This window comes from Poeciliopsis prolifica, unplaced genomic scaffold, assembly GCF_027474105.1.
Source record: "Poeciliopsis prolifica strain line A6 unplaced genomic scaffold, Auburn_PproV2 SCAFFOLD075, whole genome shotgun sequence".
In the NCBI taxonomy this organism is placed as follows: domain Eukaryota; kingdom Metazoa; phylum Chordata; class Actinopteri; order Cyprinodontiformes; family Poeciliidae; genus Poeciliopsis; species Poeciliopsis prolifica.
Genome location: NW_026562450.1, coordinates 731081 through 754916, shown reverse-complemented (window position 1 = coordinate 754916; position 23836 = coordinate 731081). Strand labels below are relative to the sequence as shown.

General features: G+C 42.4%; 2 protein-coding genes across 3 annotated transcripts in view; both read left to right on the top strand.

The window, feature by feature from the left end:
* The window catches only part of gc2 (guanylyl cyclase 2), an 18018-nt gene extending 15012 nt beyond the window's left edge, over positions 1–3006 (top strand). Inside the window, exons 24-25 of one of the 2 annotated variants that reach the window (XM_055021293.1) lie at positions 624–647; positions 768–3006. In XM_055021293.1, the coding sequence (XP_054877268.1) occupies positions 624–647; positions 768–900 (157 nt within the window). In that variant the 3' untranslated portion in view covers positions 901–3006. The remainder of the gene's footprint in view (positions 1–623; positions 648–767) is intronic. The other variant, XM_055021294.1, reaches the window with a different exon arrangement.
* A 6082-nt stretch (positions 3007–9088) lies between these two features.
* On the top strand, positions 9089–23043 carry LOC129352338 (insulin receptor substrate 2-A). Its single transcript, XM_055021292.1, has 2 exons — positions 9089–13489; positions 22564–23043. Exons 1-2 carry the CDS (start codon positions 9394–9396, stop codon positions 22566–22568), a joined length of 4101 nt encoding a protein of 1366 aa, XP_054877267.1. The 5' UTR covers positions 9089–9393; the 3' UTR covers positions 22569–23043.
* Positions 23044–23836: the final 793 nt, after the last annotated feature.

Sequence of the window (23836 nt, the reverse complement as noted above, 5' to 3'; positions counted from 1 at the left end):
CATCACCATAAAACCTTAGTATATATAATTTACATTTATATACTTCTGTGCTCATTGTGTTGTATTCTATGTTGATCAATCTCAAATATAAATCAGGTATTTCTTCAACATGACAAGCTGGAAACTTGGGAGTTTCTTTGAAACCTCTTTTAAGGGGCAGCTAAGGTTTTATGGTGATGTACTCAGACGTCCTTTGCTGTGTTTCCCCCTTTTTTGTGTGTGATCCTTTGACTTTAAAGAGTAGACGAGTGAAAATTTGATTCTCCCTCAATACTTACCTTCATGTGGAAGGTAAATATTGGAAGGGTTGACCTTTTAAACATGTTTTGGTGTTTGTTGCATGTTTCTTTGTGCTCTAGAAATAGTTTGTGTAGATAGTAGTTGTTAGGCCAGAAGGTTGGCGGTTCCGGTCCTGCTGGTTTGGTGTCCTGCATATTCTAGATCTTTCCAAGCACAGCTGGAAAGATGTTCGCTGAAAGCGAACACTTTCTGCTAAAGGAAAAAAATGCTTACAACTCAACTGTTTTTTTGGGTGTTTGCAAGAAAGAAGAGATATTTCTGCTTAAAGACTGCAAGCTTAGTTCATTGTCCTTTCCTTTACCTCTCTCTTGTTCTTTCCGTAGGTGCAGATCTTTCGACGCTTCAAAGTAAATACAATATTTTGCCTCAAAAACATTCCGTTCCAATTTTTTATGACCCGAAGCGATTCTAATTTTCTCCCTCCGTCCTCCGCGCTCCTTCTCACGGCTTCTGTTTCTCTCACTCAGGATGTCATTGGCGGAAAACAGGGACATGAAGCAGGTGTTTCACAAGGCAGTAAAGAAGATCGCTCACGTCCGCGTTGTGACGCAGCTTTACGTGCCCGAAGACGACCACAATGTCATGCTGACGCACCACTGAGTGACTGACTTTGTCTGGAGACAACTCAAGAGCAACGCCTCCATAAAGCTGCAGTGACGAAGAACTCTGAAATTGAGCGTCCAACTCGAGAGAGAGGAGGGTGGTAAAAGTGTTGGTTGGGGTTTACAGCAGCCAGAGCGTTTGAGTGAATGTCTGTGGGCAGCGGCCCAATAATTGGGTATGCACTACATAGTGATGCTGTGCTAAAGAGGATGCCAAAGCGAATGGAAAAATGATCTCTACACTGTGTTCCAAATTATTATGCAAATTGGATTTAAGTGTCATAAAGAGTAGATTTTTTGTTGTGCAATTGAATTTATAGATGTTATTGTGTGTCCGAGCTCTTTGAATCACTATAGTTAATTTCAGATTAGTTTGTCTGGTGAGCTCAATTAAAAGAAATCTACTTAAGAAGGATGTTCCATATTATTAAGCAGGCCACAGGTTTCAAGCAATATGGGAAATAGAAAGGATCTCTCTGCTGACAAAAATCACCAGCTAGTGTAGAGCTGTATGACAAGGTATGAAAACATTAGATATTTAAAGAAAGCTGAAGCGTTATCGTACTGTGAAGAGATTTGTGGCTGATTCAGAACAAAGATGGGTTTGTACAGATGAAGGCATAATGATGAAGGTTTCTCTTAGACAAATTCATAGGATTAAGAGAGCAGATGTTAAAATGCCCTTACAAAGCAGCAAACAGTGATTTGAAGCTTCTGGAGCCTCTGGAACCTCAAGATGGAGGATCCTCCAGAGGCTGGCGGTGCATCAACCTGCTACTGGGCCCCTAACCATCTTACAAGCAGAAACGATTGCAGTAGGCCCAGCCGTACATGAAGGTTAATGTTCAAACAGACTTGTTCACTGATGACTGCTGTGCAACCCTGGATGGTCCAGATGGACGCAGTAGTGGATTGGTGGTGGATGGCCACCACATCCCAACACGGTTCAAAAAGAAGATCTGAACCTTCAGTAGCAAAATCATCTTCATGCACGACAATGAATGCTGCAAGGATACCACTGTGTCACTGGCTGCTACGGGCATAAAAGGGGAGAAACTCATGGTGCGTCACCATCCTCCTCTGACCTCTGACCCTATTGAGAATCTCTGGATCCTCAAGCAGAAGATCTGAGGGTGAAATGCAGTTCATATCAAAACAGCAGCTCTGGGAAGGTTTTCTGACATCTTGTAAAGAAATTCGAGCAGAAACTTTCCACAAACTCACAAGATCAATATGGATGCAAGAATCGTGCAGGTGATGTCATAGAAGGTCATGTTAACATGTAACTCTGTCTGTTAACATGTTTTTGATTGAAATAGCTTTTTATTTTAGTTCATGTGAACACTTAATGCTGCACATTCAAAGAATGACTGCAGTTCTTTATAATCCGTAACATATTTAGAAAATCTGCTGTGCATAATAATTTGGAGCAGTGCATTTTGAGTATTTTTTTTTTTATTTTTTAAAAAAATACTGTTGTCATGGGGAGCTTTGTTCAGTAAAATATGATTTATACTGTAATAGTTCATGACTTGAAAATTATACTGACCATCATTTGCATCATCGACCATTGAAGAAAATCTGAGAAAATATCACTTGCATAATAATTTGGAACACGGCGTAGTCGTCATTAACGTTTCCGCCTACACCTTGGAAAGTGCATGTTGGTGGCGCTGTCTGTGAGCATCAGTGGCTTGAGCTGCAGAGATGAAGCCTGAATGGGGAACGCTCTACAAAGGCTGACAAGTGGTGAGTCGGCAAAGACGGGATCTGCAGAAGGTCTTGGTCAGCAGCAGAGGAACGCGGCTAATCTCTCTCTTTCGTCTCCCATCACCTTGGCTCCTCTTCTGGAAGGACATTTACTAGGAAGGAAAGCTCTTTGGTGCCCTGTCTTCTTCAATGTACAAATAAATAAGTAAAACCCCAAAGGATTTGGGCTTAAATAGACGAGAACAGACACACATAGGCATTCAAGACCCAGACAATGTTTACAGTCTTTTCTGTCAGTTAGTAAAAATGTTCTAATTGCTTGTTTTCATTTGTACTAACAAAAAAAAATCATGAAGGAGAATAAAACTCAAAATAAAGGAATAACATCAACAGACTCAAGTGTGCATGTATGTTGTGTGAAAAAGTGACAGAATTTACTATTTGTAAAATTGCAAAACTCTTTCAACAACACACGTCTCACTCCTATAGAGACCCACAGCGCCCTCTTGTGGCTCCACAAGACCAAACCGAGCCTTTGCTCTTCGCAGACGGTGTCCTGAGCGTCCTGCAGGATTATCCCTCCTGACCCATTGTTCATGTGTGTAATTGTATATTTAAAAATGTTGTTAGTGACCGCCAGCGTACTGCATTCATTTCTATATGTCTTTGAGTTAATGCACATTCTGTCACATTGCAGCAATTCTTCACACGTTGGCTTGAATCCCGATGCATAAAGCAATGCCATGTCTAGTTGGATGAGCTCCAGTGATCTAGTCAAAGAGGGAATTCACTGGCTAGAAGAAATAAAACGTTTGCATCTAAAGACAAGAGCAGAAAATGTACATTTGACACGCATTCATAAATTAGACACTTTTACATTCTGCTATTTGGGTCAAGTTTGTAATGAGAAATGTCTCTTTCACATGAAAATGTTCAGGAAATGTCCGCCATTTGATCAAAGCCTTTAAACGTGGGTTATTGCAGATGTGCTTCTGATATTTGCTCCCATTGGCAGATGATGTGTGACAGAAGCATCGAGCTGCAGATTACGGCGGATTTACATGGTCAGCCAGATGTCAAAGGGGCATTGCTGGGAAGGGGAGGGAAATGAAGACAAGGGTGGGTTATTTTATATATGGTGATATGGAATAAACCATGGGCTGGACAAAAAGACCTGGATAAATCCTATGAAGGTGAATTGTTGCTTGAAGACACATCGGTGGCCCTCACTGCAAAAAAAAAAAAAAAAAAAAAATGGCTGCTGCAAGTGACACATGACACTTTTAATTTGTTGATCTTCTCATTCAGTCATCCTGTTTAAGAATTTGTTTTATCACAAACATAATCCCGCTGAATATCGAGCAAACGTATATAAATCGGTGAAAAACATCGGAACAAACAGAAAAAGATTAAAGACTACTTACAATATTAAACAAATATAATCATCCTAGTTTTCTGGCTATCATCAGACAAAAGTTGTTCGGTAATGATAAATGTACAGATGGGTGGAATGTCAAAGGAAGATCACGTTCAACAAAAGTCTATTGTACGTAATCAAGTCCAATTCTGCTTTTATATAATCGATTAAACCAAAACTAAAACACCTGTAAGATATATTCCTATATTTTCTTTGGTGTTGTATTTATATTTTTTATTCATATTTTATTTATATTCTTATTCCTTGCTTATTTTTGCTTAATTTAGGGTTTTGGCTACTCACATTTAGTGTGTACCTTTGTATTCAATTTGTATTTCTTGTATTTTGCGCACTGTGTGCCACTTTTCTGCCTGTAAGCTGCTGGTAACTTCAATTTCCTGAGGGAGTCTTCCCAAGGGATCAATAAAGTATGCGTCTAAGTCTAAGTCTAAGTCTAAGTCTAAGTCTAAGTCTATTTCAGCGGATAAGAGATCATTGTTTGAATATTCTTTCCCCAGTCATACTTCTTCATGGTATACTTGTATGACTGGACAATATCTACAGACTTCTCAAAATGTATGGCCCATTGCATTGCAACACCAGCATGTATTTACATCTCCATTTGAAGGAGTACATGTTTTAATACAGGCCGTTTTGAGCCATTATTCCAGCATTTGTGATTAAATACTGACAATGTTTAATCACAGAGTCCAGATTAGGAGGCGATTTCAGAAGAGTCAGTTAGTATGCCATGAACATGTGCCTGTGGGACTATAATGACCAACATTTTACATGTGCAAATTATGTCACATGATGACACAATTGATGATCTTTATGTAAAGCTCAGTGTTTTCACTTCGGCAGAAACACTTCTCTTGTGTACGGCGGTGGTGGTTCTGTCTGCATCCCACCACACAATCTTGGACAAGCCAGACAGACATGCAATGTTGACAATGCGTCATCAGGTTTACCCTGAAAATTGTACTTAGCGACGCACACTTGGTTACATGGCCAAGGTGAGCTAAGTGTGACGAATGTCACTCTGTATTTGCTCCATTTGTATGACTTGTAACATTAGAACATTTCCAGCATTCATGCCTGTTTTATACCTAAACAAATCTCATTATTTCTCAAGGTAACAACACTGAGGAGTTCTGGTCGGGTTAGGGTTCGGGTAAAATGGGTGAACTACAACAAAAACTACAGTCAGAAAGGCCCGTACTCAATAGTTGATTTGCATCTGCATAGCTCCCAGCAACTTCTTTTAAATATGAAAACCTCACCTCAGCCCGAGGGGAGAGAGGTGATAGGGCAAAATGGACTTCTTCGAAGTTTCCTACAATTTCCCATTCTGACAAAAAACTCTTGCCGATGGCCCTCAATCTCTAAGTCTAAATCCTGAACAAAAGCTGATCAGATGAAGTAAATAGCCCCTGAAATCTGACCTTTGATTTGGAGTCGAACTTAAATCAGTAATCAAGTAACTTCTGTTTCATATGGCAGCCACGGTGTATATTTGGGGAGCACATGACAGGTAACTATTTTTGGTGGGGTTGTTCATTTCACCCTTTGGCCCTGGGTAATGTGCCGTATTGCTCATAGGAAACAAAACAACAACAAAAATGATTGTTATGTTGTCAGTCAGGCAATAGCTGAACCATATCAAAGTAATTATGACAATCAAACCACTTTGTTTTTTTTTTCAGGCACATCAACCACGAGCAGCTCCATCACACCTACGGATGTTTACATCCGAAATGCTTGAATGTAGTATCTTAATCTAGATTACGGTGATTATTCCAAGTAATTTTGAGTCCACTCACAATGAATGAATGAAAGGCACAAAAAAAGCCTCCAAATAAAATGATGTGGTTAAACTTTTTTTTTTTTTTACTTTTTTTTGTAAATTGAAAACATTTTCACAATCTCTGTTTTTAATTTAAGAACTGTCTGTCTGCATATGCTGATCTGCTGATGCGATGTCAACAGCAGCAGAGCCGAGAGCTCACTCTGAAACAACATCATGAGTCTGTAACAAAGGGAGGTATGCTCCCCTTTTGTGCTCCCCATATGTGTGTGTGTATGCGTGTGTGTGTGTGTCTGCTTTGTTGACTCTGCTTCTTTGTTACAAGTACAATAGATGTAGACAATCTACTGTAAAATACAGTCCAGGCCAGCAGAGGGAGCAGTGTTGTAATTGTCAATCAAGAGATGGGAGTAGCTCACTAGATTCCTCGCAATGTCACAAGCTAAATTACTTTGATTACAATCAATATAACAATTTCTTCATAGCCACTGCTTTAAATTCTTACTTTCAGTGAATGTCAGTGTTTTTCATTTTTTACGTTCTCATTTCCGTCCAGAAAAGACTGACTTTCAAGTAACTTTTCAGCAACATAAAGGAGGTTGCTTTAATCCAATAATTTCTTAGTATTCATGAATAAATATTAGTTCCACTGGTAGATTGTTTCACCTGTAACATTGCAAAAATGTCTTGGTATAAGTAAAATAATCTGCCGGGGGAACTAGTCCTTTTTCATCAATATTAAGGAATTTTTGACTTGAAACTTCATGTATCTTGCTGAAAAGTTACTTTAAAGTAATATTTGCACTAAAAACAAAACACAAAATACTTGGTAGAACTTTGTTCTACCAAGTAGAACAACGTTCATTCATCACAAACTCCAAAGTAAAGAGCCAGAACAAGAATGCGAAGATGGAGAAAGCATGATGTCAAAGCCATAATGACGTAACCCAGGTGGATTATTCTGTGCGAGAGACTCAACAGTTTGAAAACCTCAGAGGAAAGTAGAACTGAAATTTTTTTAAGACCCGCAGACAGAACCAAGGGAAGACGCGTAGTGTGATTTGCTCTCCCAAGCACAGTCAGCAGATGAGAGTACAGGAAGGTCTCAGGACAGACACGGTTAGAAGAACTAGGTTTCCATTGAAAAACAGCTGATGTCTCCCCCTGGGAGGAATAAGGTTGCCGGTTGACTCAGCTGGTAGTTAGGCGTCACTGTGAGAGAGATTTAAGAACAGTATTTCAGATGTCATAATGGTGTCCGGTTGTCCTGTATAACAGAGCTAAAGAGAGGAGGAGCTGGAGATAGGGAAACTGATTTATGCGGTTTATGATGGTTAACAAAGCACTGAAAATTAAATAAATAAATAAATACAAATCAAGGGTCAATTCCTTTTGCCATTCAGACAAATGTCAAATTTCATAAACATTACAGAAAGAAGCTTTGGGCATCTTGAATCATGGCAATAGACGTAGATTAATAGAAATGTTAGCATTGGCTAAGATTTTCATTGCAGCTTTAGTAGTTACATATTTCAGTAGGTAAAAGGTTACAGCTTTTTCTTGAGTAATGCATTGCATGCTTTATCATATTCATGATAAAGCATGCATTGCTTGTATAGGAACTAAGAGTAGCTAAGAAGAAACCAAATTCCCACTGTTTATATGCATATAAACCTATGTACGTGAGCAAATGTGAAAACATGTAACCAAATAATCTAAACAGACCTTAGTGTGAGTAAATAAATTAATTGTCACTGCTTCCTTAAATGTATCAAATGTAATTTGTTTACAGTAAAAAGGAGAACGTGGAACAATTCAGTCTGGTGTTTGTCTCACTTCAAACTGAGTCAGCGGTGAAGTGTTCTTGTCATCAGTTCTTTCATTCCTACGACTACAGTATGCGTCATTAGCGATAAGTAAGCATTAAATAGCTGTATAACTTAAATTGTCATATCACTTTACCCTTCCACAGGAAGGGTAAAGTCAATGCCTTGCACTGGAATAATTCTAAATTACTTTTTTAGGTCTTCGTCGAGCACAAGAACAAATTATCCCAAGCCTGACAGGTGGTCCCGCATGGAACTAGGGGTATGACTCCCTCTGGGGTCACCTGCACAACATATGATCCCACTCATTAGCCTGGAAGGTACTTGAGAGAAAAGGTTAAAGTGATTGGTTGTAAGCAAAGCATAGCGGAAGCCAGGAAAGCCGAGCCTGGCATTCTTCGCAGTGTGGAAGAACACTGATACCTCCCCTGGGTGGGGGAGAGGGTTCTCCTCCTAGAGGACTCTTCCCCAAACATGTCGGCGCGCTCAGCGAGCATTCAGTGCTACATAGCTACTCTGAGGTTACGTGACGACAAAATATCACTGAGAAATAAAGCAGACAAAGTGAGACTGTTCAAAAGATTGTTTTTTTTTTTTTGGTTTCCTTAAATTGTTTTTTTATTCGATTTAAGGAAACCGTTTATATATATATATATATATATATATATATATAAAAATATATACTACTGTGGGGTTTATTTTAAATATATATTTTTTGTTTTCTTCTTTTATTTCTTATGATACACTTTTGTGTGTGTTTTAGAATTTTAATGACGCCCTTTATATCTATTGCTACAGTTTTCTCATGACAAAAATATGATTGTGTTTTCTCAACTCTATATTTTACTTATTGTAGTTTATTATTATTATTATTAACTATTAATTTCTGTATTTTCTTTAGCATTTTCTGACATTATTGTCTATATTGTTGTTCTTACTATTTAACCTCAGTAAAGAGTTTTGTGTTATCTTTAACTGCATGTAAGTGCTTTATCAATAAAAACTGATTTATTGATAGACTGACCGGTTGATTTAATTTAAACCGTTTGTTTAGTCAACAAAAATCTCATCACAATACAAATGAATTTTAAGTATTGTTATTCTGTTTCTACAAGTCCGAGATCCTTTTTTGGAGACTGTACAATAGTGGTTTCACTTGCAAAAATAAAAATGAGCCTGCAAAAGTCAACCTCCTATTTATAAACTTTAGTTGTATCTTTAGAACACGATTGGCTCAAGGCATTGACGCAAAGTGCTAATGTCTTGCAGCGATTGGTCCAGGCGTCTGTCATGACGTATCAGTCAAAGCGATGGGCCAATCACAGCCGGCATTTGAGTCTTTGTTCCTCCCGCTTGATGGCTGACGCAGAGGGTCATGTGTTGTTTGTGCTGTGGCCCGTAGAGATGTGTACAGGAGTAGAAGGGAACGGATTGCTAAAGGAGCTAGCTGGATCCTCCCGGTTACAGAAGCAAGGCTGAGCGTGGCCATGTTCTACACGGTAGGCTTTATTTCGTGATAAAAGCCAACAGTGGAGTGTGTTCGTCGCCGAAAAGAGTCGGAGAGACGCGTTTTGTTCAGGCGGAGTAACAAAGCCGGTGTGCGAGGATTGCAAATCTGAGCCGTACGAGTCACCGTTAGCTGGCCTAGCCGGACTCGGGAGCTTCATCTCCCAAAACAAGAATGGGGTCTGAGTCCACTCGGATTAGCCTGCTACTAAAGTGACCTTTGCTATGATGGCTAACTTCACGAATTACCAGGAGGGTAAGGCGGCCATGCTGATGGTGGAGCCTCAGCAGAGGGACGTGGGGACGAGTCCTGGGGCCGCCAACACAAACGGAGACGGCTCAGTCGGGGAACCCCCTTCCCCGTTAATTAATATCGGCGGCGGCGGAGGAGGCGGCTCTCGTTTTCACCAACATTTGCCGCCCCCCAATCACCTTCACCACCACCAAAACCTCAGCCTCGACTCGCCAAAGGATCAGCAGCAGCACTATCACTACCAGCTGGCTCCACAGCAGCATCTTTCCGGGGAAAGCACCACCGAGTCCCCGGGCAGAAAAGCCTCCTCCTCGTCGTCCTCTATCAGCCAGGTACACACAGCCGAGGACCCCGCCGCGAGCGGCAGCGGCAGCAGCCATGTATACGCCGCTGTGACCGTCGCCAACAGCTCGGAAGTCGTGGATGATATCCGAAAGTGCGGCTATTTGAGAAAGCAGAAACACGGACACAAGCGGTTTTTCGTGCTCCGGGCTGCCAGCCATCTGGGGCCGAGTCGTCTGGAGTACTACGACAGCGAGAAGAAATTCAGAAACAGCCTGCGCACTGCTGCCGCGGCCGCCGCGAGCGGAGGAGCGGTGGCCGCCTCGCCTCCGAAGAGGGTTATTTACCTCTACCAGTGTTTCACGGTGAACAAAAGGGCGGACTCCAAAAACAAACACCTCATTGCCCTGTACACTAAGGACGAATATTTTGCTATTGTGGCTGAAAACGAGGCGGAGCAGGAGGACTGGTATGTGGCCATCAGTGAGTTGATGAGTGAGGGGAAGAGGGGGCACGTGGACTCTGATGATTTAGATGATGGCTATGGTACAGTCAGCCCTGGAACTGTGTTTAAGGAGGTTTGGCAGGTTAATGTTAAACCTAAAGGACTGGGTCAAACTAAAAACCTCACAGGTGTTTACCGGCTTTGCCTGTCTACTAAAACCATTCACCTCGTTAAACTGAACTCTGAAACCCCCTGCGTTAACCTCCAGCTGATGAACATTAGGCGTTGTGGACACTCTGAGAGCTTCTTCTTCATAGAGGTGGGCCGCTCCTCCTCCATTGGGCCTGGGGAAATATGGATGCAGGTGGATGACTCGGTGGTGGCCCAGAACATGCACGAGACCATCCTGGAAACGATGAAAGCCCTGAAAGCTTTTGCAGAATTCCGGCCGAGGAGCAAAAGCCAGTCCTCGGGCTCCAACCCCATGTCGTTCATCACCACGCGACGCCACCTGGGTAACCTCCCTCCAAGTCAGACCGGTTTGCAGCGACGGTCGAGGACGGAGTCTGTAGTCGGCACGCCACCCTCTAGTAAAAGTTCCGGGGCGAGCGGCTATCGCTTCCGTACATCTAGTGAAGGCGAGGGAACGATGAATCGGCCGTTTCGCTCTGCCACAGGAAGCCTGGTTCACCTCAATGCAGCCCGTGTTCCCCATGGCCGTCAGGACAGCGGCGGGAGTGGCAGCAGCTGGAGTGGTGTTACAACAGGAAATGCAGGCACGAGCACTACCAGCAACCGCTACGTCAGAGCTATCCCCTCCACCTGTCACGCCCGCTCAGCTTCACTACCTGTCTCCCACTTTCCTTCAACCACCAGCCCAGTCAGCGTTTCCTCCAGCAGCGGCCATGGCTCTGTTTCTGACACGCTCACCCGCCCATCAAGCGCCTCTATATGTGGCTCCCCATCCGACGGAGGCTTTAACTCCTCCGATGAGTACGGCTCCAGTCCCGGTGACTTCCGCTACTTCCGGGTGAGGAGTAACACGCCTGATTCTCTGGGCAACACCCCACCAATCAGAGAGGAAAACTTCCTCAACGATTACATGGCCATGGGCTGGAACCGGGACGTTTTCGGCACCAATGTGGGCTCTGGAAACAACAGTGGATGTGAGACACCGCGCGATGAGAGTACCTCAACGACCGAGGATGAGCGCTTTTCAATCTCATCACTGAGGAGGAGGACGCACTCTTTCTCCAGAGCAGCTGCAGGTGTGACCGGAGCCTCTGGAGTAGCCACTTATCAGAAAATGACCCAGACGAACCTCTCGCTGGATGAAGGTTCAGACGTAGTGCTGCCATTTGGGAGCGGGCTGCTCCGTGGTGGGCCGTCCTCTTCCTCTTCCTCACTTCGGTCCGACTACAGCTCATGCTCCGAACACAGTCAGCAGAGCCGTCCATCGACACTCTCCAGGTCGGAGGCCGGAGCCGAACGCCCCCCTCTTTCTTCCTCCTCTTCTGCCAAGGAAGACAGCGGCTACATGCCCATGATGTGCGGTGTGGCAGCGGCGTCACCGCGGGACACTCCTCCTGACTACATGCCTATGCAACCCTCTTCTTACTCCTACCAGGTCTCCCACTCTCCCCAGTTCCACAGCCCGGCTTTAGGCACACGCTCAGCCCACCATCACCCACAATCGTCCACGGACTCTCACGGCTACATGATGATGCTCCCAGGGAGCAGTGGTGCCTCTCCTTCTCCTCTCCAGGTCTCTCCCGGTGGTCCCGGTGCTGCTGGTGTTGGTGGAAGTAATAGCATGGCCGAGAAACCCGAAAACGGAGAATATATGGACATGTCCTACAGCGGCTATGGTCGCAAGCTCCCAGGTGAAGACAGCAGTGTGTATTACACACCAGGAACACCCGAGGGGCCACTGAAGTCTTATAGTCCTTACTTCTCTCTCCCCCGCTCTTATAAGGCCCCCAACAGGGAGAGGGAAGAGAGAGAGGATGGGGAATACGTACCCATGAGTTCCCCTGCCAAACCACTGTATTCGTCAGTTGCGACTGCTTCAATGTTGGTGCCAGAAAAAAGAATAGGAGGGGGCAGCAACACCTCCACTCCCTCCCACCCACCTCCTCCTTATGGAGCTCACCATACAACTGCGGCGATGGCTGACCGACGGGTCATGAGGCCTACCCGCCTTCCTTTAGGCAGGAGGAGTTTCCATGGCCCGCTGCGGGTTGGTGAACCTGCCACTGAGACTGCGTGTGCTACAAGGTCTGTCCCAGTCACCAGCGTCCAACGCGAAGGGCCCTCAAGTCCCGGAGAGTATATCAATATTGAGTTTGGAGAACACTTCCCTCACCAACAGCAGCCCCCTCCCTATCCCTTATCCACTCAAGATGAAGCCCCCTCCTTGGTATCCAGCGACGCTTGTTGCTCTCCTCCCCAAGACTACATGAGCGTGGAGGTCGGGTCGGACCAGCATGATGCCACTGGGTGTCTGGGTAAGAACCAGTCGCCCAGGCCCAGTCTCGTTGCTCCTTGGAACCCGCCCAGCTACATCCGACCTCTGGTTAACAGCTCTGGGGTCGCCGGTTCAGGTGGTAACTGGATGTCAGTAGGAGACGATTACACGGACATGTCATTCAACCTCAGCAGAGGTGAAAGGACTCAAAGCCCCACAGCAATGCTGCAGCATCTTTGCGTCATAGAGGGACGCTATGGTCACCCTGCCTCCACCACCTCCTCATCGACCATTTCCCCAACTCACCCTCCTTCCACCCAACAGCCGGAGCCCAAGGTGGTGCGAGCTGACCCCCAAGGCAGGAGGAGACACAGCTCAGAGACGTTCTCCTCCAGCTCATCCTCTAATTCGACGCCTTCGTCCTCAGCCACCCATCCGTCTCTGTCCAACCCCTCGGCCCTGAATGCCAATGGATCCTACCAGACGGAGGGACAGACCTCCACGTGGGCCAGCTCGGCGTCTTTCGACAGCATGTGGATGTCCTTGGAGGGCGCAGGAGACTCGCCAGCTCACCACGCCCAGGTGAGAAACGCAGAAACCGACGCCGTGTCCGCGAACATCCCAACGTCCGCCTCCTCGGGGGTTGGCGCCAGCAGAATGTGCAGGAACACGTCCGTCGGCTACCAGAACGGCCTCAACTACATCGCCTTGGAGCTGAGGGAAGACGGGAGCAACGCAGGAGTGCCAGGGGCCAGTAGCAGCAGCGGAGGGAATGCATCAGTGGTGCCGCCGGGGATGGTACCTCTGCCAGAGAATGGAGCCTACGCCAGCATAGACTTCACCAAATCAGATGGAGTCACCACAGCAACTAAGGGTGAGTTTGACTTGTTTCTGACTTGTTCATCCAGACTCTGTTTCAAATTAGCAGTGTGTAAAAGAAAAAAAAAGTGTTATGGGTCTAAAATAACTGTATGCTATTTTGAGTCCTTTTATATTAATGTGCAGCTCTTCAAAGTGTATATTCTGTTCTAAATCAACTCTGTGAGATCTTCTGTTTCTGACACTTGAAGCTGCCAGCTGTTTTCTTTGAAGGCTTCTGTCTGGGGAACTGAAGCCTCGGCTGTAACGGCGATGTTTCAGGAAGTGGCACCAATGTGTGGTTCATCTTTTAGGCCCTGTTTTTTTCTTTTTTTTGTTTGCTTTGTGTGCCAGCAGACTGGTAGACGGCTTGTTTTCTCAATGAAGAGAGGTTTATCTTAGGTCAGCTGTGGACTGAGTCACCCTAAAAAAAGGCCCGAGCTGGCGGCGGCGTCTCTGTGTTCCCGTCTGTGCACTTGTTGCTGTTTTTGTTTCTGTCAGCATGTATGCAGAGTTTGCGTGTGCATGCGTGTGTGTGTGTGTCTGTCTGTGTTTAATCGCTTTTGTCTGCTTTAAGCCATTCACTTGAGACATTTTTTATGTTTTGGAAACATTTGCCTTGAAAAACATTGTTTTAGGAGTGCTCTTCTATTTGTCTCCGATTGCAGTTAATCTTATCTGTATACTTTAAAGAAATCGTTCTGCAAATTACTAAGTTGAAGCTTAACATGTATAAAATATTAAACTGATTTGGAAATGTTCAGTTTGTAACTTTTATTCTAGTTATGTGGAACTGTTAAAGTCTTGATATCTTTTGAAACAATAATTATTTAAGACCTGAAAATATACAGCCGCTCATATGCTTGTTCATTAACAGATTTTAGAAACAGTCTCCAGAATTCAATTCAGTTCTATCAGTTTCTACAAGGCCATTTCACAGCAAACTCATTCAGTTTACATCTAGAAATGCATAACCATATCAATTTATCAGTAACTGTCTTTCATTTGGAGAAACTTTTGCATGTACTGCCACTTTGTTCCTGGTTCAGATTTAGATTTTTCTGTAGTTTCGAACCGTCATATATAACTAAAATATAATATTTTAGTTTTAAATCTACTCATTTAAAGTATCTTTGTGTAAGATTACTGAATTGCAATGGTTGTTGAAAATAATTGCTCTTTAGGGGACTGCAATAATTGCCGTTTTCTTCAAAGTATTGACAACTAACTCAGATTGGACTGCGGTAGTCTTTGGACATCAGTTTTTAGTTTATTTCGATTGAATTTGGGTCCGGACTTTGACTACGCCATTTTAACTCACAGAAAGGCTTTGTGTTGCCGCATCTCAAAGGTTTTGTTTCTGGGTTTCCCAGCAATTGTTTTCATTCATGTTCTAGCAAGTCTCACCAGAGCACCTTCTTCCAGAGGTCAGATTATTAAAATATTTAAGTAGATGTGCTCCATGTACAAGTTTTTTAAGCCTTACCAACCGGGCTGATTGCTTTCTTTACCGTGTGTTTAGAGGTTTCGACAGATTGGTTTTCCTTCTCATCACCGGTTTGTTTATCCACTTGCTAGTTTATGTAGGATCTATTCAGTTCACGTTCGTGAGGCACAAGGAGTGTCGCACGCATGTGTGTCGGCCGGTGTGTGTACAGTCTTTCCCGCCTGCATCCAGGTCAACGTGCGTTTGTTTGCACTGAGTCATGGCAGGCAGCCTTTGATGCGGCGCCGTAATTGCCGCGGCGGCATGTTAAGACACACAGCGGTGCTGAGAGGAAGCGCATCATCATTCAGGAATGCATTTCCTCTCAGCGGCAGAGTTGAACTCACTGAGGTACACCTGGATTCTTAACTCAGCGGAGACCAGGAGGGAGGGGATGGAGTGAGGTGAAAGCTGATGTTTGGTTTGCGTAGATGTTCATCTTTTTTAAAAATCCAGTTGGCAGAAGACTTCTGGCTAAATCTTGAAAATGTTATTTGGTATGTATAAAGAGAATGACAAAAAAAATAGCTCAAATTTGGTGTTTTTATTGACATTATAATTGAACTGTACACAGCTATTGCACTGGTTTCCAGATGATGGTGCTCTGCATGCCTTGGTTCTAATGACAAAATGAACTTGCAATGTTTCTGTAAACAGAATTCCTCTTCAAAAAACTCACAGACTCTCCCACATTTCCTTTCTCCATGGGGGCGGTTAGTAAGGGCCACTCGCTCCAGCCAACTTAGCAACTTCACCACTCTATTTAACTACTAAATCGTTGTTGGTTAAAAAACAGAATCAGCCAGAAAATTGAAACCAGTTTACCTGAATAAAAAAAAAACACTGAAAAAGAAACAAGTCATTGAAATATAATTCATTAAAGAATATTTTGGGTTCAGTAAGGAAGTTGGAAGTTAAGTTATATATTTCTAAATTTGTTCAATTCTGCATATTTGTTTGGTGACTTTTAACTAAAAGTACACATGCTCTTCTATTTGCAGATGCTGTAGTTTTAAAGTGCATTTATTGTTATCGAGATGAAGTCCTCCATATCTTATGGCATTGATTTAAGTTCATATTGCCCAGCCCTAGTATCAGCCAATGTTTCTGCAAAGGAAACACAACCCCATTTTGCGTTTTTACCAGCTGGTTATAGTCACAGTGTTGGCCAGCATTAGTGAATTTCAGTCAGTTGAGTTGAATTTTGTTAGATTGTGAAGAAAGACCTTGTAAAGTGGAGAAAAAACAAACGATAGCGGATGTCAAGGTGGCAAACTGTAAAGGAAATGGTAGCTTCTAAAGCACCGCCATGAGAACCGACTCTTCTTTCTTTCCCGTCCCAGGATAAGTCCCTCCGAGGTGGTAAAGGACGTGAGGCAGGAGTGTGAGGCAGGCTTATCGCATAAGGGGAAGCCAGCAGGGGAGTAAGATGTGCCAGAAGATGTGAAGATGGTACAAGGCTGCCCTTTTCCTCTCTCATTCCCACCTCTACGGCGAGGCCCTTCTATATTTACAGCTCTATTTCGAGACTGACATAAATTTATGGGCCGACCCGAGGCATGTGCTGCTCGTAACAGGACCCCCCCCCGCCACCTAACCAACCCACCCCCGTACACTTGTACCAGTGTGTGTTGCACGCAGCAGTTTCTCTACCTCCTAAATAGCCCGATATGTTGCCGGACAGATGTTAGAGTTATTAACCACGAGGATTGCACACCAAGCAATTCTGATTTGAAGCTACCAATCTGACTGTCAGGGGAAAGATTTTGTGGCTTCCTGAAACTGTACATATCGTGACTTTTTTTTTTTTTTTTCATCATTTTATACCTTTCAGCACCTGAAAAATCATTTGAGAATCACATTTCCTGTTTGAGTGGAACGTTAATTTATAGTTTTTTGGGGGGAAGGGGGTTTCATCCGAGTATATATATCTATCAACCAGACAATGCCGGGTATATTTGGTTAAAAGAGGGATTTGAACCTCAAAACTCCAGGCGTGTTGGGTCTAGCCGGATTCCCAATGGTCGCCAAATTCCTGGAGTATTAGAGAATTTCAAGGTGTTTCTTATAGTTTTAAATGTCAGCCAGGAAAGGTTTTTGTGAGCAGTTTTTTTGCCTTGGGGAATCTATCTAAACTTTCCTGTGCAGCCCAAACAAACAGCAGCTGCTTTTTTCCATGCCAAACACACTTGTCATCATCATTGGTACTATATACACTGTACAAATCATATTTAACTTTATGTTTCTTAGACATTTGTTTGGTGGGAACAAGTCATTTGAGTGCTTTTGCACAGAAACTGTGTCGCTTATCTTTTGGAGGAGTTGCTTTTTTGCCAAGTGTTTGTTCACTCAAACGTTTCCCCTTATCATAGATTGAAACCTTGATTTATGAGTTAATATTCAACAGATTTTAATGTTTCATTTGTTTAATACGAAGCCACTCTTCAATAACACTGATCCCGTCCAGAGGAGTTTATGGTCAAACAAATGACCGAAAGGAGCCCAGATAATGTGGCAACAACACAAGCCCACATCATCACCTCTCCAGCACTCTGTATGAGGTGCAGGGTTTCCCCCAGTGTATGTTGAGCCTGTTTTGATGCCAGGATTTATTTGTCCCACTCGCCAGGCTAAGCAGCGCTTGTTTTTATGTTGTTTTTTTTTTAAAATACACCAGTAATCCTGAACTGCATGCGTCTTTGCCGCGTAGCTTCCCCTTCTCTCATTGTCCACAATTAACTTACAAATAAAGGCCACTAGAGTCAATAAAACCTTAAAAGAAAACGACACTGAATGTTGCTTCTCCAATTTAAATAAATATCGGTTGTTGGCCACAATGCAACTATCAATGTCGGATATCAATATAGAGTCCGATTTTTATATCAGAAAATCTTTACTCGAAATACCAAATATTTGCCGCTAAATTTTTATCAACCTCTCTAAGCGAGTCATGCTTGTTCAGTATTATTCATACAGTTTTACTTGATAGGGAAGGCTTGTAGAGTCAGATACTTTTGAGACTTTTGAATGGTCAGACCTTTGGGAGGCGACCTCCATCAGCCATTGGTCAGGTCATGATTAGATTTCCTCAGCTTCTCAAAGTTTATTCCTTTTTGTTATCAGTGAGGCTTTTCTGGGAGCTGTGGAAGCCCAGTGGAAAAAAAAGTAAACCTTTCCTCTCAAACACACTGCGATGACAAAGCAAGATTTCACCGGACTACCTTTGGACTTACGGGAATGTGACGTTGGAGAGCTTTTGTTGATTTAGGGGGTTTTATCCTTTATGGATTTATTTTGTTGTTTGCTGTCATTTCTTTCAGCTTTGTTGAACTCTTAGCTTCCTTACATGTTGAAATGAATGAGAATGCTTAATTGTGGAAAATGCAAAGAAACTTCACTGACATTAATATTCAACTTTGCACCAGCACAGTTATTTGTAGCGTTTGGTGCAATTTTATCGTTACTTGAATCGATAAGCATTATAAAAATGTTAGGGCCAGGCTGAGAAAAAAAACAGAATAAATTGAGAGAATAAAGTCATTTCATGAGAGAAGTTACATTTAGAGAAAAAAAAGTTGTGGTATTACGAGAACAGTCATACAACAGTGAAAATATGAGAATACATTTATATTACAAGAGTAGTCATAATAATACGAGAAAAAACTCATAATACGAAGATAAAGTATAATAAAACCAGAATAGAAAAGTCATAGTCGTATGACAAATTGTATTGTGAGAATAACATAATTGTACAAAAAATGACGTAATGACACAAGAACAAACTCACCAGAGTCGTAACAGCACAAGAAAAAAGTCGTATGATGATTAAGTGGAAGTATGAGCATAAACTCCTATTGCCAGAATAAAGTCGTAATACTACTAGAACAAAGTCATAAATTTACTCCTACGTGAACCATAAGAAATTTAAAATGAGGAATATTTGACATCTTGGGACGTTACACTTTGGTATGAGTTCTACAGATGGAACATACTTAATATTTGAATGTCAAATTATTATGAGTCTTTGAAATAATTGTAGAAATTACTGCGTCGATCTAGAAGGAAGGATGACGTTCTAGACAAGCCAGCCATGTCAGATCTGGGGAACTCGATCGAAGCCTTGCTCTCATTAAAACAACTTTTGTTTTGAATTATTTTCATTTTATGACTTTCTTCTGGTATTTTTTGTCTCTTTACTCAACTAATTTTATGACTCATTATTCTTACAATGAAGAAAAAACTCTTAGTTCGACCCAAACACTCCGTCATAGGCTCTGTTATCGAAACGTTTGCTGAGCTCAACATTTGATCACATTCGAATGAAGACAAAGCACTGAGAGCTGCTTTCATATCAATGACCTAATAATGCCTAACGAATGCTTCACTTAGAGCAGCCCACCTATATCTACACAACATAGTGAAAGTTTTATTGACAGGAAGACTCTCAATCCAGTGTTTTGAATTTGAACCTTTTGACTTTTTGACTGAAAGACCGTCGCTTCGGCTGCCACGCCGGCCGATGTCGGCTAAACCCATTACCTCGGCTCGTGGCTTACTCCCATGATGCCTTTTGTCTGTCCCATCTGAGTGAATGAGTTTTTAGGGACGCACAGGGACAGAGAGTGAGAGGCGGTGGGTCAGCGAGTGCAGAGGGGCAGAGACAGGGAGAGAGAGAGAGAGAGAGAGAGAGAGACTGCGAGAGACAGGCGGTGTGGCTGAGCCACCTGCATATGTTGCAACAACACCAGCAGCCCCCAGCTGGCGCAGGTGTTTGGTGAATAGTGTTTTTCTAACCCAATTCTGTGGCGAGTGTGGGAGCATACGCACACTGGAGCGAGGTCAGCTCAGGTCGGCCTGGCCCGTGTCCTGAAAGCGCTGTTTTGATCAAAGTCCGCGTCTGGACTGCAAAGAAAAACCCAGAGACCTCAGACGTTCTCTCAGCCGCTCTCCGGCTGCCGCGCGCACGCCCACGTTCAGAGTCAACTTTGTTTTATTGTCGCGGCTATAATTAAGCACTGTTTAGCTAAAGCTTGTTATTTGCTGTGTAAATATATAAAGATTCAGAATGTTAAGAAAACAGACAACAGGTTAGCACATAGCTACATTCCTGCACTACTGGTCGTCCAGTGAGCCTGTGGGATTTGTTCAAACTCTGCAGCCCTTTATTTTCCTTTTCTTTTATGGTTTGCATTTAAGTTTTGTTTAAAACATGAAACAATATAAAAACGATGAAAGGCTATGTTACTAAACGTCTAAATTGATAGAGCTGTTATACTTAAAAAAAAAAAGAAAATACCATGTAAGCACAGATTTATGTTTCTCATTCAAAGAGTTATCAGATATTTATGGCGAATTCCAGATGTTTGTTTTTACTAATTATTTATGTTAGAAACATGCAATGTCGCATGTTATGTGCTGTGTAACAGGGTTTTAGTTACACTTTAGCACTAAGACATAATAGAATTCAAATTTCAAACTACCTTCAGCATGTTAGCATGGCTAGCATTAAAAAAGTGTTCAAGAATTTATATTGTTAAGGCACCAAGAGGGTTGCCAATTTTCAAATATTTGCAAATTTTTATTACTTTTTATTTTGGTGTGAGCCTAGCAGAGAGTATTGACAGCAGTAAGGCCCTCCTCCTCTGATTGGCTGATTCTGACAGGGAGTGATTCTGCAGGTGGCAGTAGGACCACAGGAAGGAAGCAGAACTATTTTTTTATTTTTTTTATCTGCTTTTTTCACAGATGATTTTTCTCCTTTCCTACTGTAATGACATGCTGACAGATAATAAACATCTTTAAAAAAAACATTGCTTATAAAAGTTGCATCCTGCAGCTTAAATGAAAGTAAAACTACAACATTGAAAATGAAATGTTGTTGTCCAATAGGGCTCGTTCCGGTTACCGCCAGACCGAAGACGCATATAAAATATAAAAAATTAGTTTTTAGTTTTTATTTTTTTAGTTGTTGTGATTCACTTGTAGGAAGGTAAATAAACCCTTCATGTGGGGGAAGCCAACGGCTAGTCATGTGTAGCCAATTTGAAGCGACAAATTAAAAATGTTTGTATCATGTTAGCCGATATTTACAATTTACAATTTCACAACAGCCCATTGTTTGCTTGGCGCTGTTCAGGTCTGCCAAACTGCATCTGTGTTTCAAAGTGAAGCGTATCAATCCACAAGATGAGCTGCAGAAATGTAGAAAACATTTCAACTTTGATTCAGTTGTCCGCCATTAGTAAGAATGTTATATTTATGTGCTTTCCAGATCGAAAAGTTTTTTGAAAACGGTCCCAAAAACCTCCGTTTCGAAGGAGTGACGTAGCGTATCGTGTTGCTAGCTTGTCAGCATCATCACTCTAGCAATGCACTTATTTCACCTTCACATTTCAATCGTTTACCTTATCAGTCGTCGACTTCCTCTTGCCTACTCCTTCTACATCTCTCCACTTCCTGTTGTGCTGTTTTTGTTTTCCAGTACCTGTTTCTGCTTCAGTTTCACCTTGTTGTTCACTGTCTGCTCTCCCTCACTCCTCCTGTCTTTCTATCATTCCATGCCTCCCTCTATCCTGGTGGCTAACAGGGGAGCAGCATTCCAGGAGTGCCCCCCTCCTCCCGTCCCATTTCAAAGCTTCTGCATTGTGTCGTGGTGCTCACATTGTTGTCAGACAAAGCGCTGCTCTCAGTGGAATAGCGCAGCTGGACGGCGGCCACGGCACAGGTCAAACGGGGCCTCCAGGCCGACCACAACACCCGACCTGACAGCCGGAGCTCGGCCTTGACGGCAGGGCAAGAAGCAAACTTTATGTCACTGGTGTGTATGTGTGTGTCTGCGTCTTCTGGCAGCAAAGTCCTCTACCTGCACTTATTTAGCAGGACTTTTTTTCTTATTTTTCTGGCAGTCTTCGTTTTGTTGTTTTCATTTTATTTTTTTCAGTTAAATTATTTTCAATGTGCTTCAAAGTGTTGGGGGAAAAAAAAAACGTAATATTGTCGTTCCAACTCGGCTTCAGTAAAGCCTTCATATACATGTTTTCTGTTTTTGGTCTCTGCTCGCCACTTATAAGAGTGCCTCCTGTCTTTTTGTTGTTATTTTTAACTTACCCACACACAGTTGACTTGTTTACTCCAAGGTGCTTGAAATCCTTGAAAACGCTTGAGCTTCAATTAGGTGTTTTCAAGCCCTGGAAAGTGCTTGTTACTGGTTTTGTGATGAGGAACTGGCGAGGTTTTTGTTAGTTTAACAGAAATATCACATTTGATCAAATCAGTATATTTATGGTGTTCTTTCATGAAGCTCGTATACAAAACATGATGTGACAACTGCAGACCTCTAAGCAGAGTAGATGCTTCTCTTTAACAGTCACTGGGAAGTTGACAGATGAACACAGTTGCTCGCCACACTTTTCAGACTTTTAATGCACTTCGAAATGATTCTTTACTTTATGTGGATTCCTCACATATGAAAAGCATACATGCCAGGCTGACAACATGACAAAAGACTCTGTGCTTTAAGTATTCCATGTACTGTAATGTTTATGGAGGGTGATTCCTGACAACTGACGCCATTTTTGGTTTTGTTTTTCTCTCTCTCTCTGCAGACTGAGCGGCAGAGGTCCACCATGTGCCTCCTCCTTCTCTTCCTCCTGCTCCTCGTCATCTCTTATCTCGGGGCACTTGACTCTGCCTTTTGACCTTTAGCCCCTCTCCACCCCCCCCAACCCCCTTTCTCCAACAGTGACCTTCGACCTTCAGTCACACTGAGAAGCTGCTTTCATCTGGTCGCAGACGACATTTTCAACATGACAAACCAAAAAAAAAAAAAACGCTTGCGGGTTGTTCCTTTTTAAAAAAAACATTTTTTCTTATTATGATTATTATTTTTTAAGTTTTTCATTGTTGATGTTTTTATGTTTTATAGATGCATATCCTGTCCTGTTAATCATCCTCTTAAACGATTGATGCTGCCAGTGTTTGCTGCTCTTCCCACCCCCTGTTAGTTCAACACTACTATCCCGCAGGCAGCGGTCAGTGAACTGTAACCTAGGGGTGTACAACACAAGCACAGGCAGTTTTTTTTTTTTTTTTTTTTTTTTTTTTAATTTCTCTCTATGCGGTATTATTATTATTTTTTTTTTTTATTTTTTATTTTTTTACAAAAAGGGAAATTTAGAGTTAAAAGCGCCGGCATTATGGTACGAACTTGGAAGCTTGAAATATTCTGTCATCATTTACCATCAATTTTTTTTCCCTATTGATAATCCAGCCTCAAGATTATTTAATTTAACTTTATGTTTCCTTTTTTCTTTTTTCTTTTTTTTTTTTAATTGTAGAAGATCTTTATAGATATATACACATATATATTTTTGAACATTTCTTCAATTTGTTTCGTACAAAGCTTGTGGCTGGGTCCATTTTAGCTTCACACACACGGAGAGCACGCTAGTTCCCAGGTACAACACGGCTCCCAAATACTGCACCAGTATCTGTGTATTACTACGGTAGGAAAACGTACAGCGTTACAGTATTTATTTTACTGACTGCACATCTATTTATTTGGTACAACAGGTACAGATGTCCCGGTACATTTCATAGTTTGCTTCCTAGACTAAAGGTACTCAGCAGAGAGGGAAAATATTGCGGAAAAATCCCACGCCAGCAGCTAGATTTCTGAAACTTTTCTCATACTCAGGAGGTTTGAGACCACCCAGCGATATTTCTCGTGTAAAAATGAGGTTGTATACTGTTTGGAGTATTAAAACCAAAGCCAAATAGATTGCGACAAAGAATTTGAACAGTATGTCCACCATGGAGTTTAATATTAAAATTCCTGAGGCAGAATCGTTTTATACTTTCATTATAAATTGGCATGGT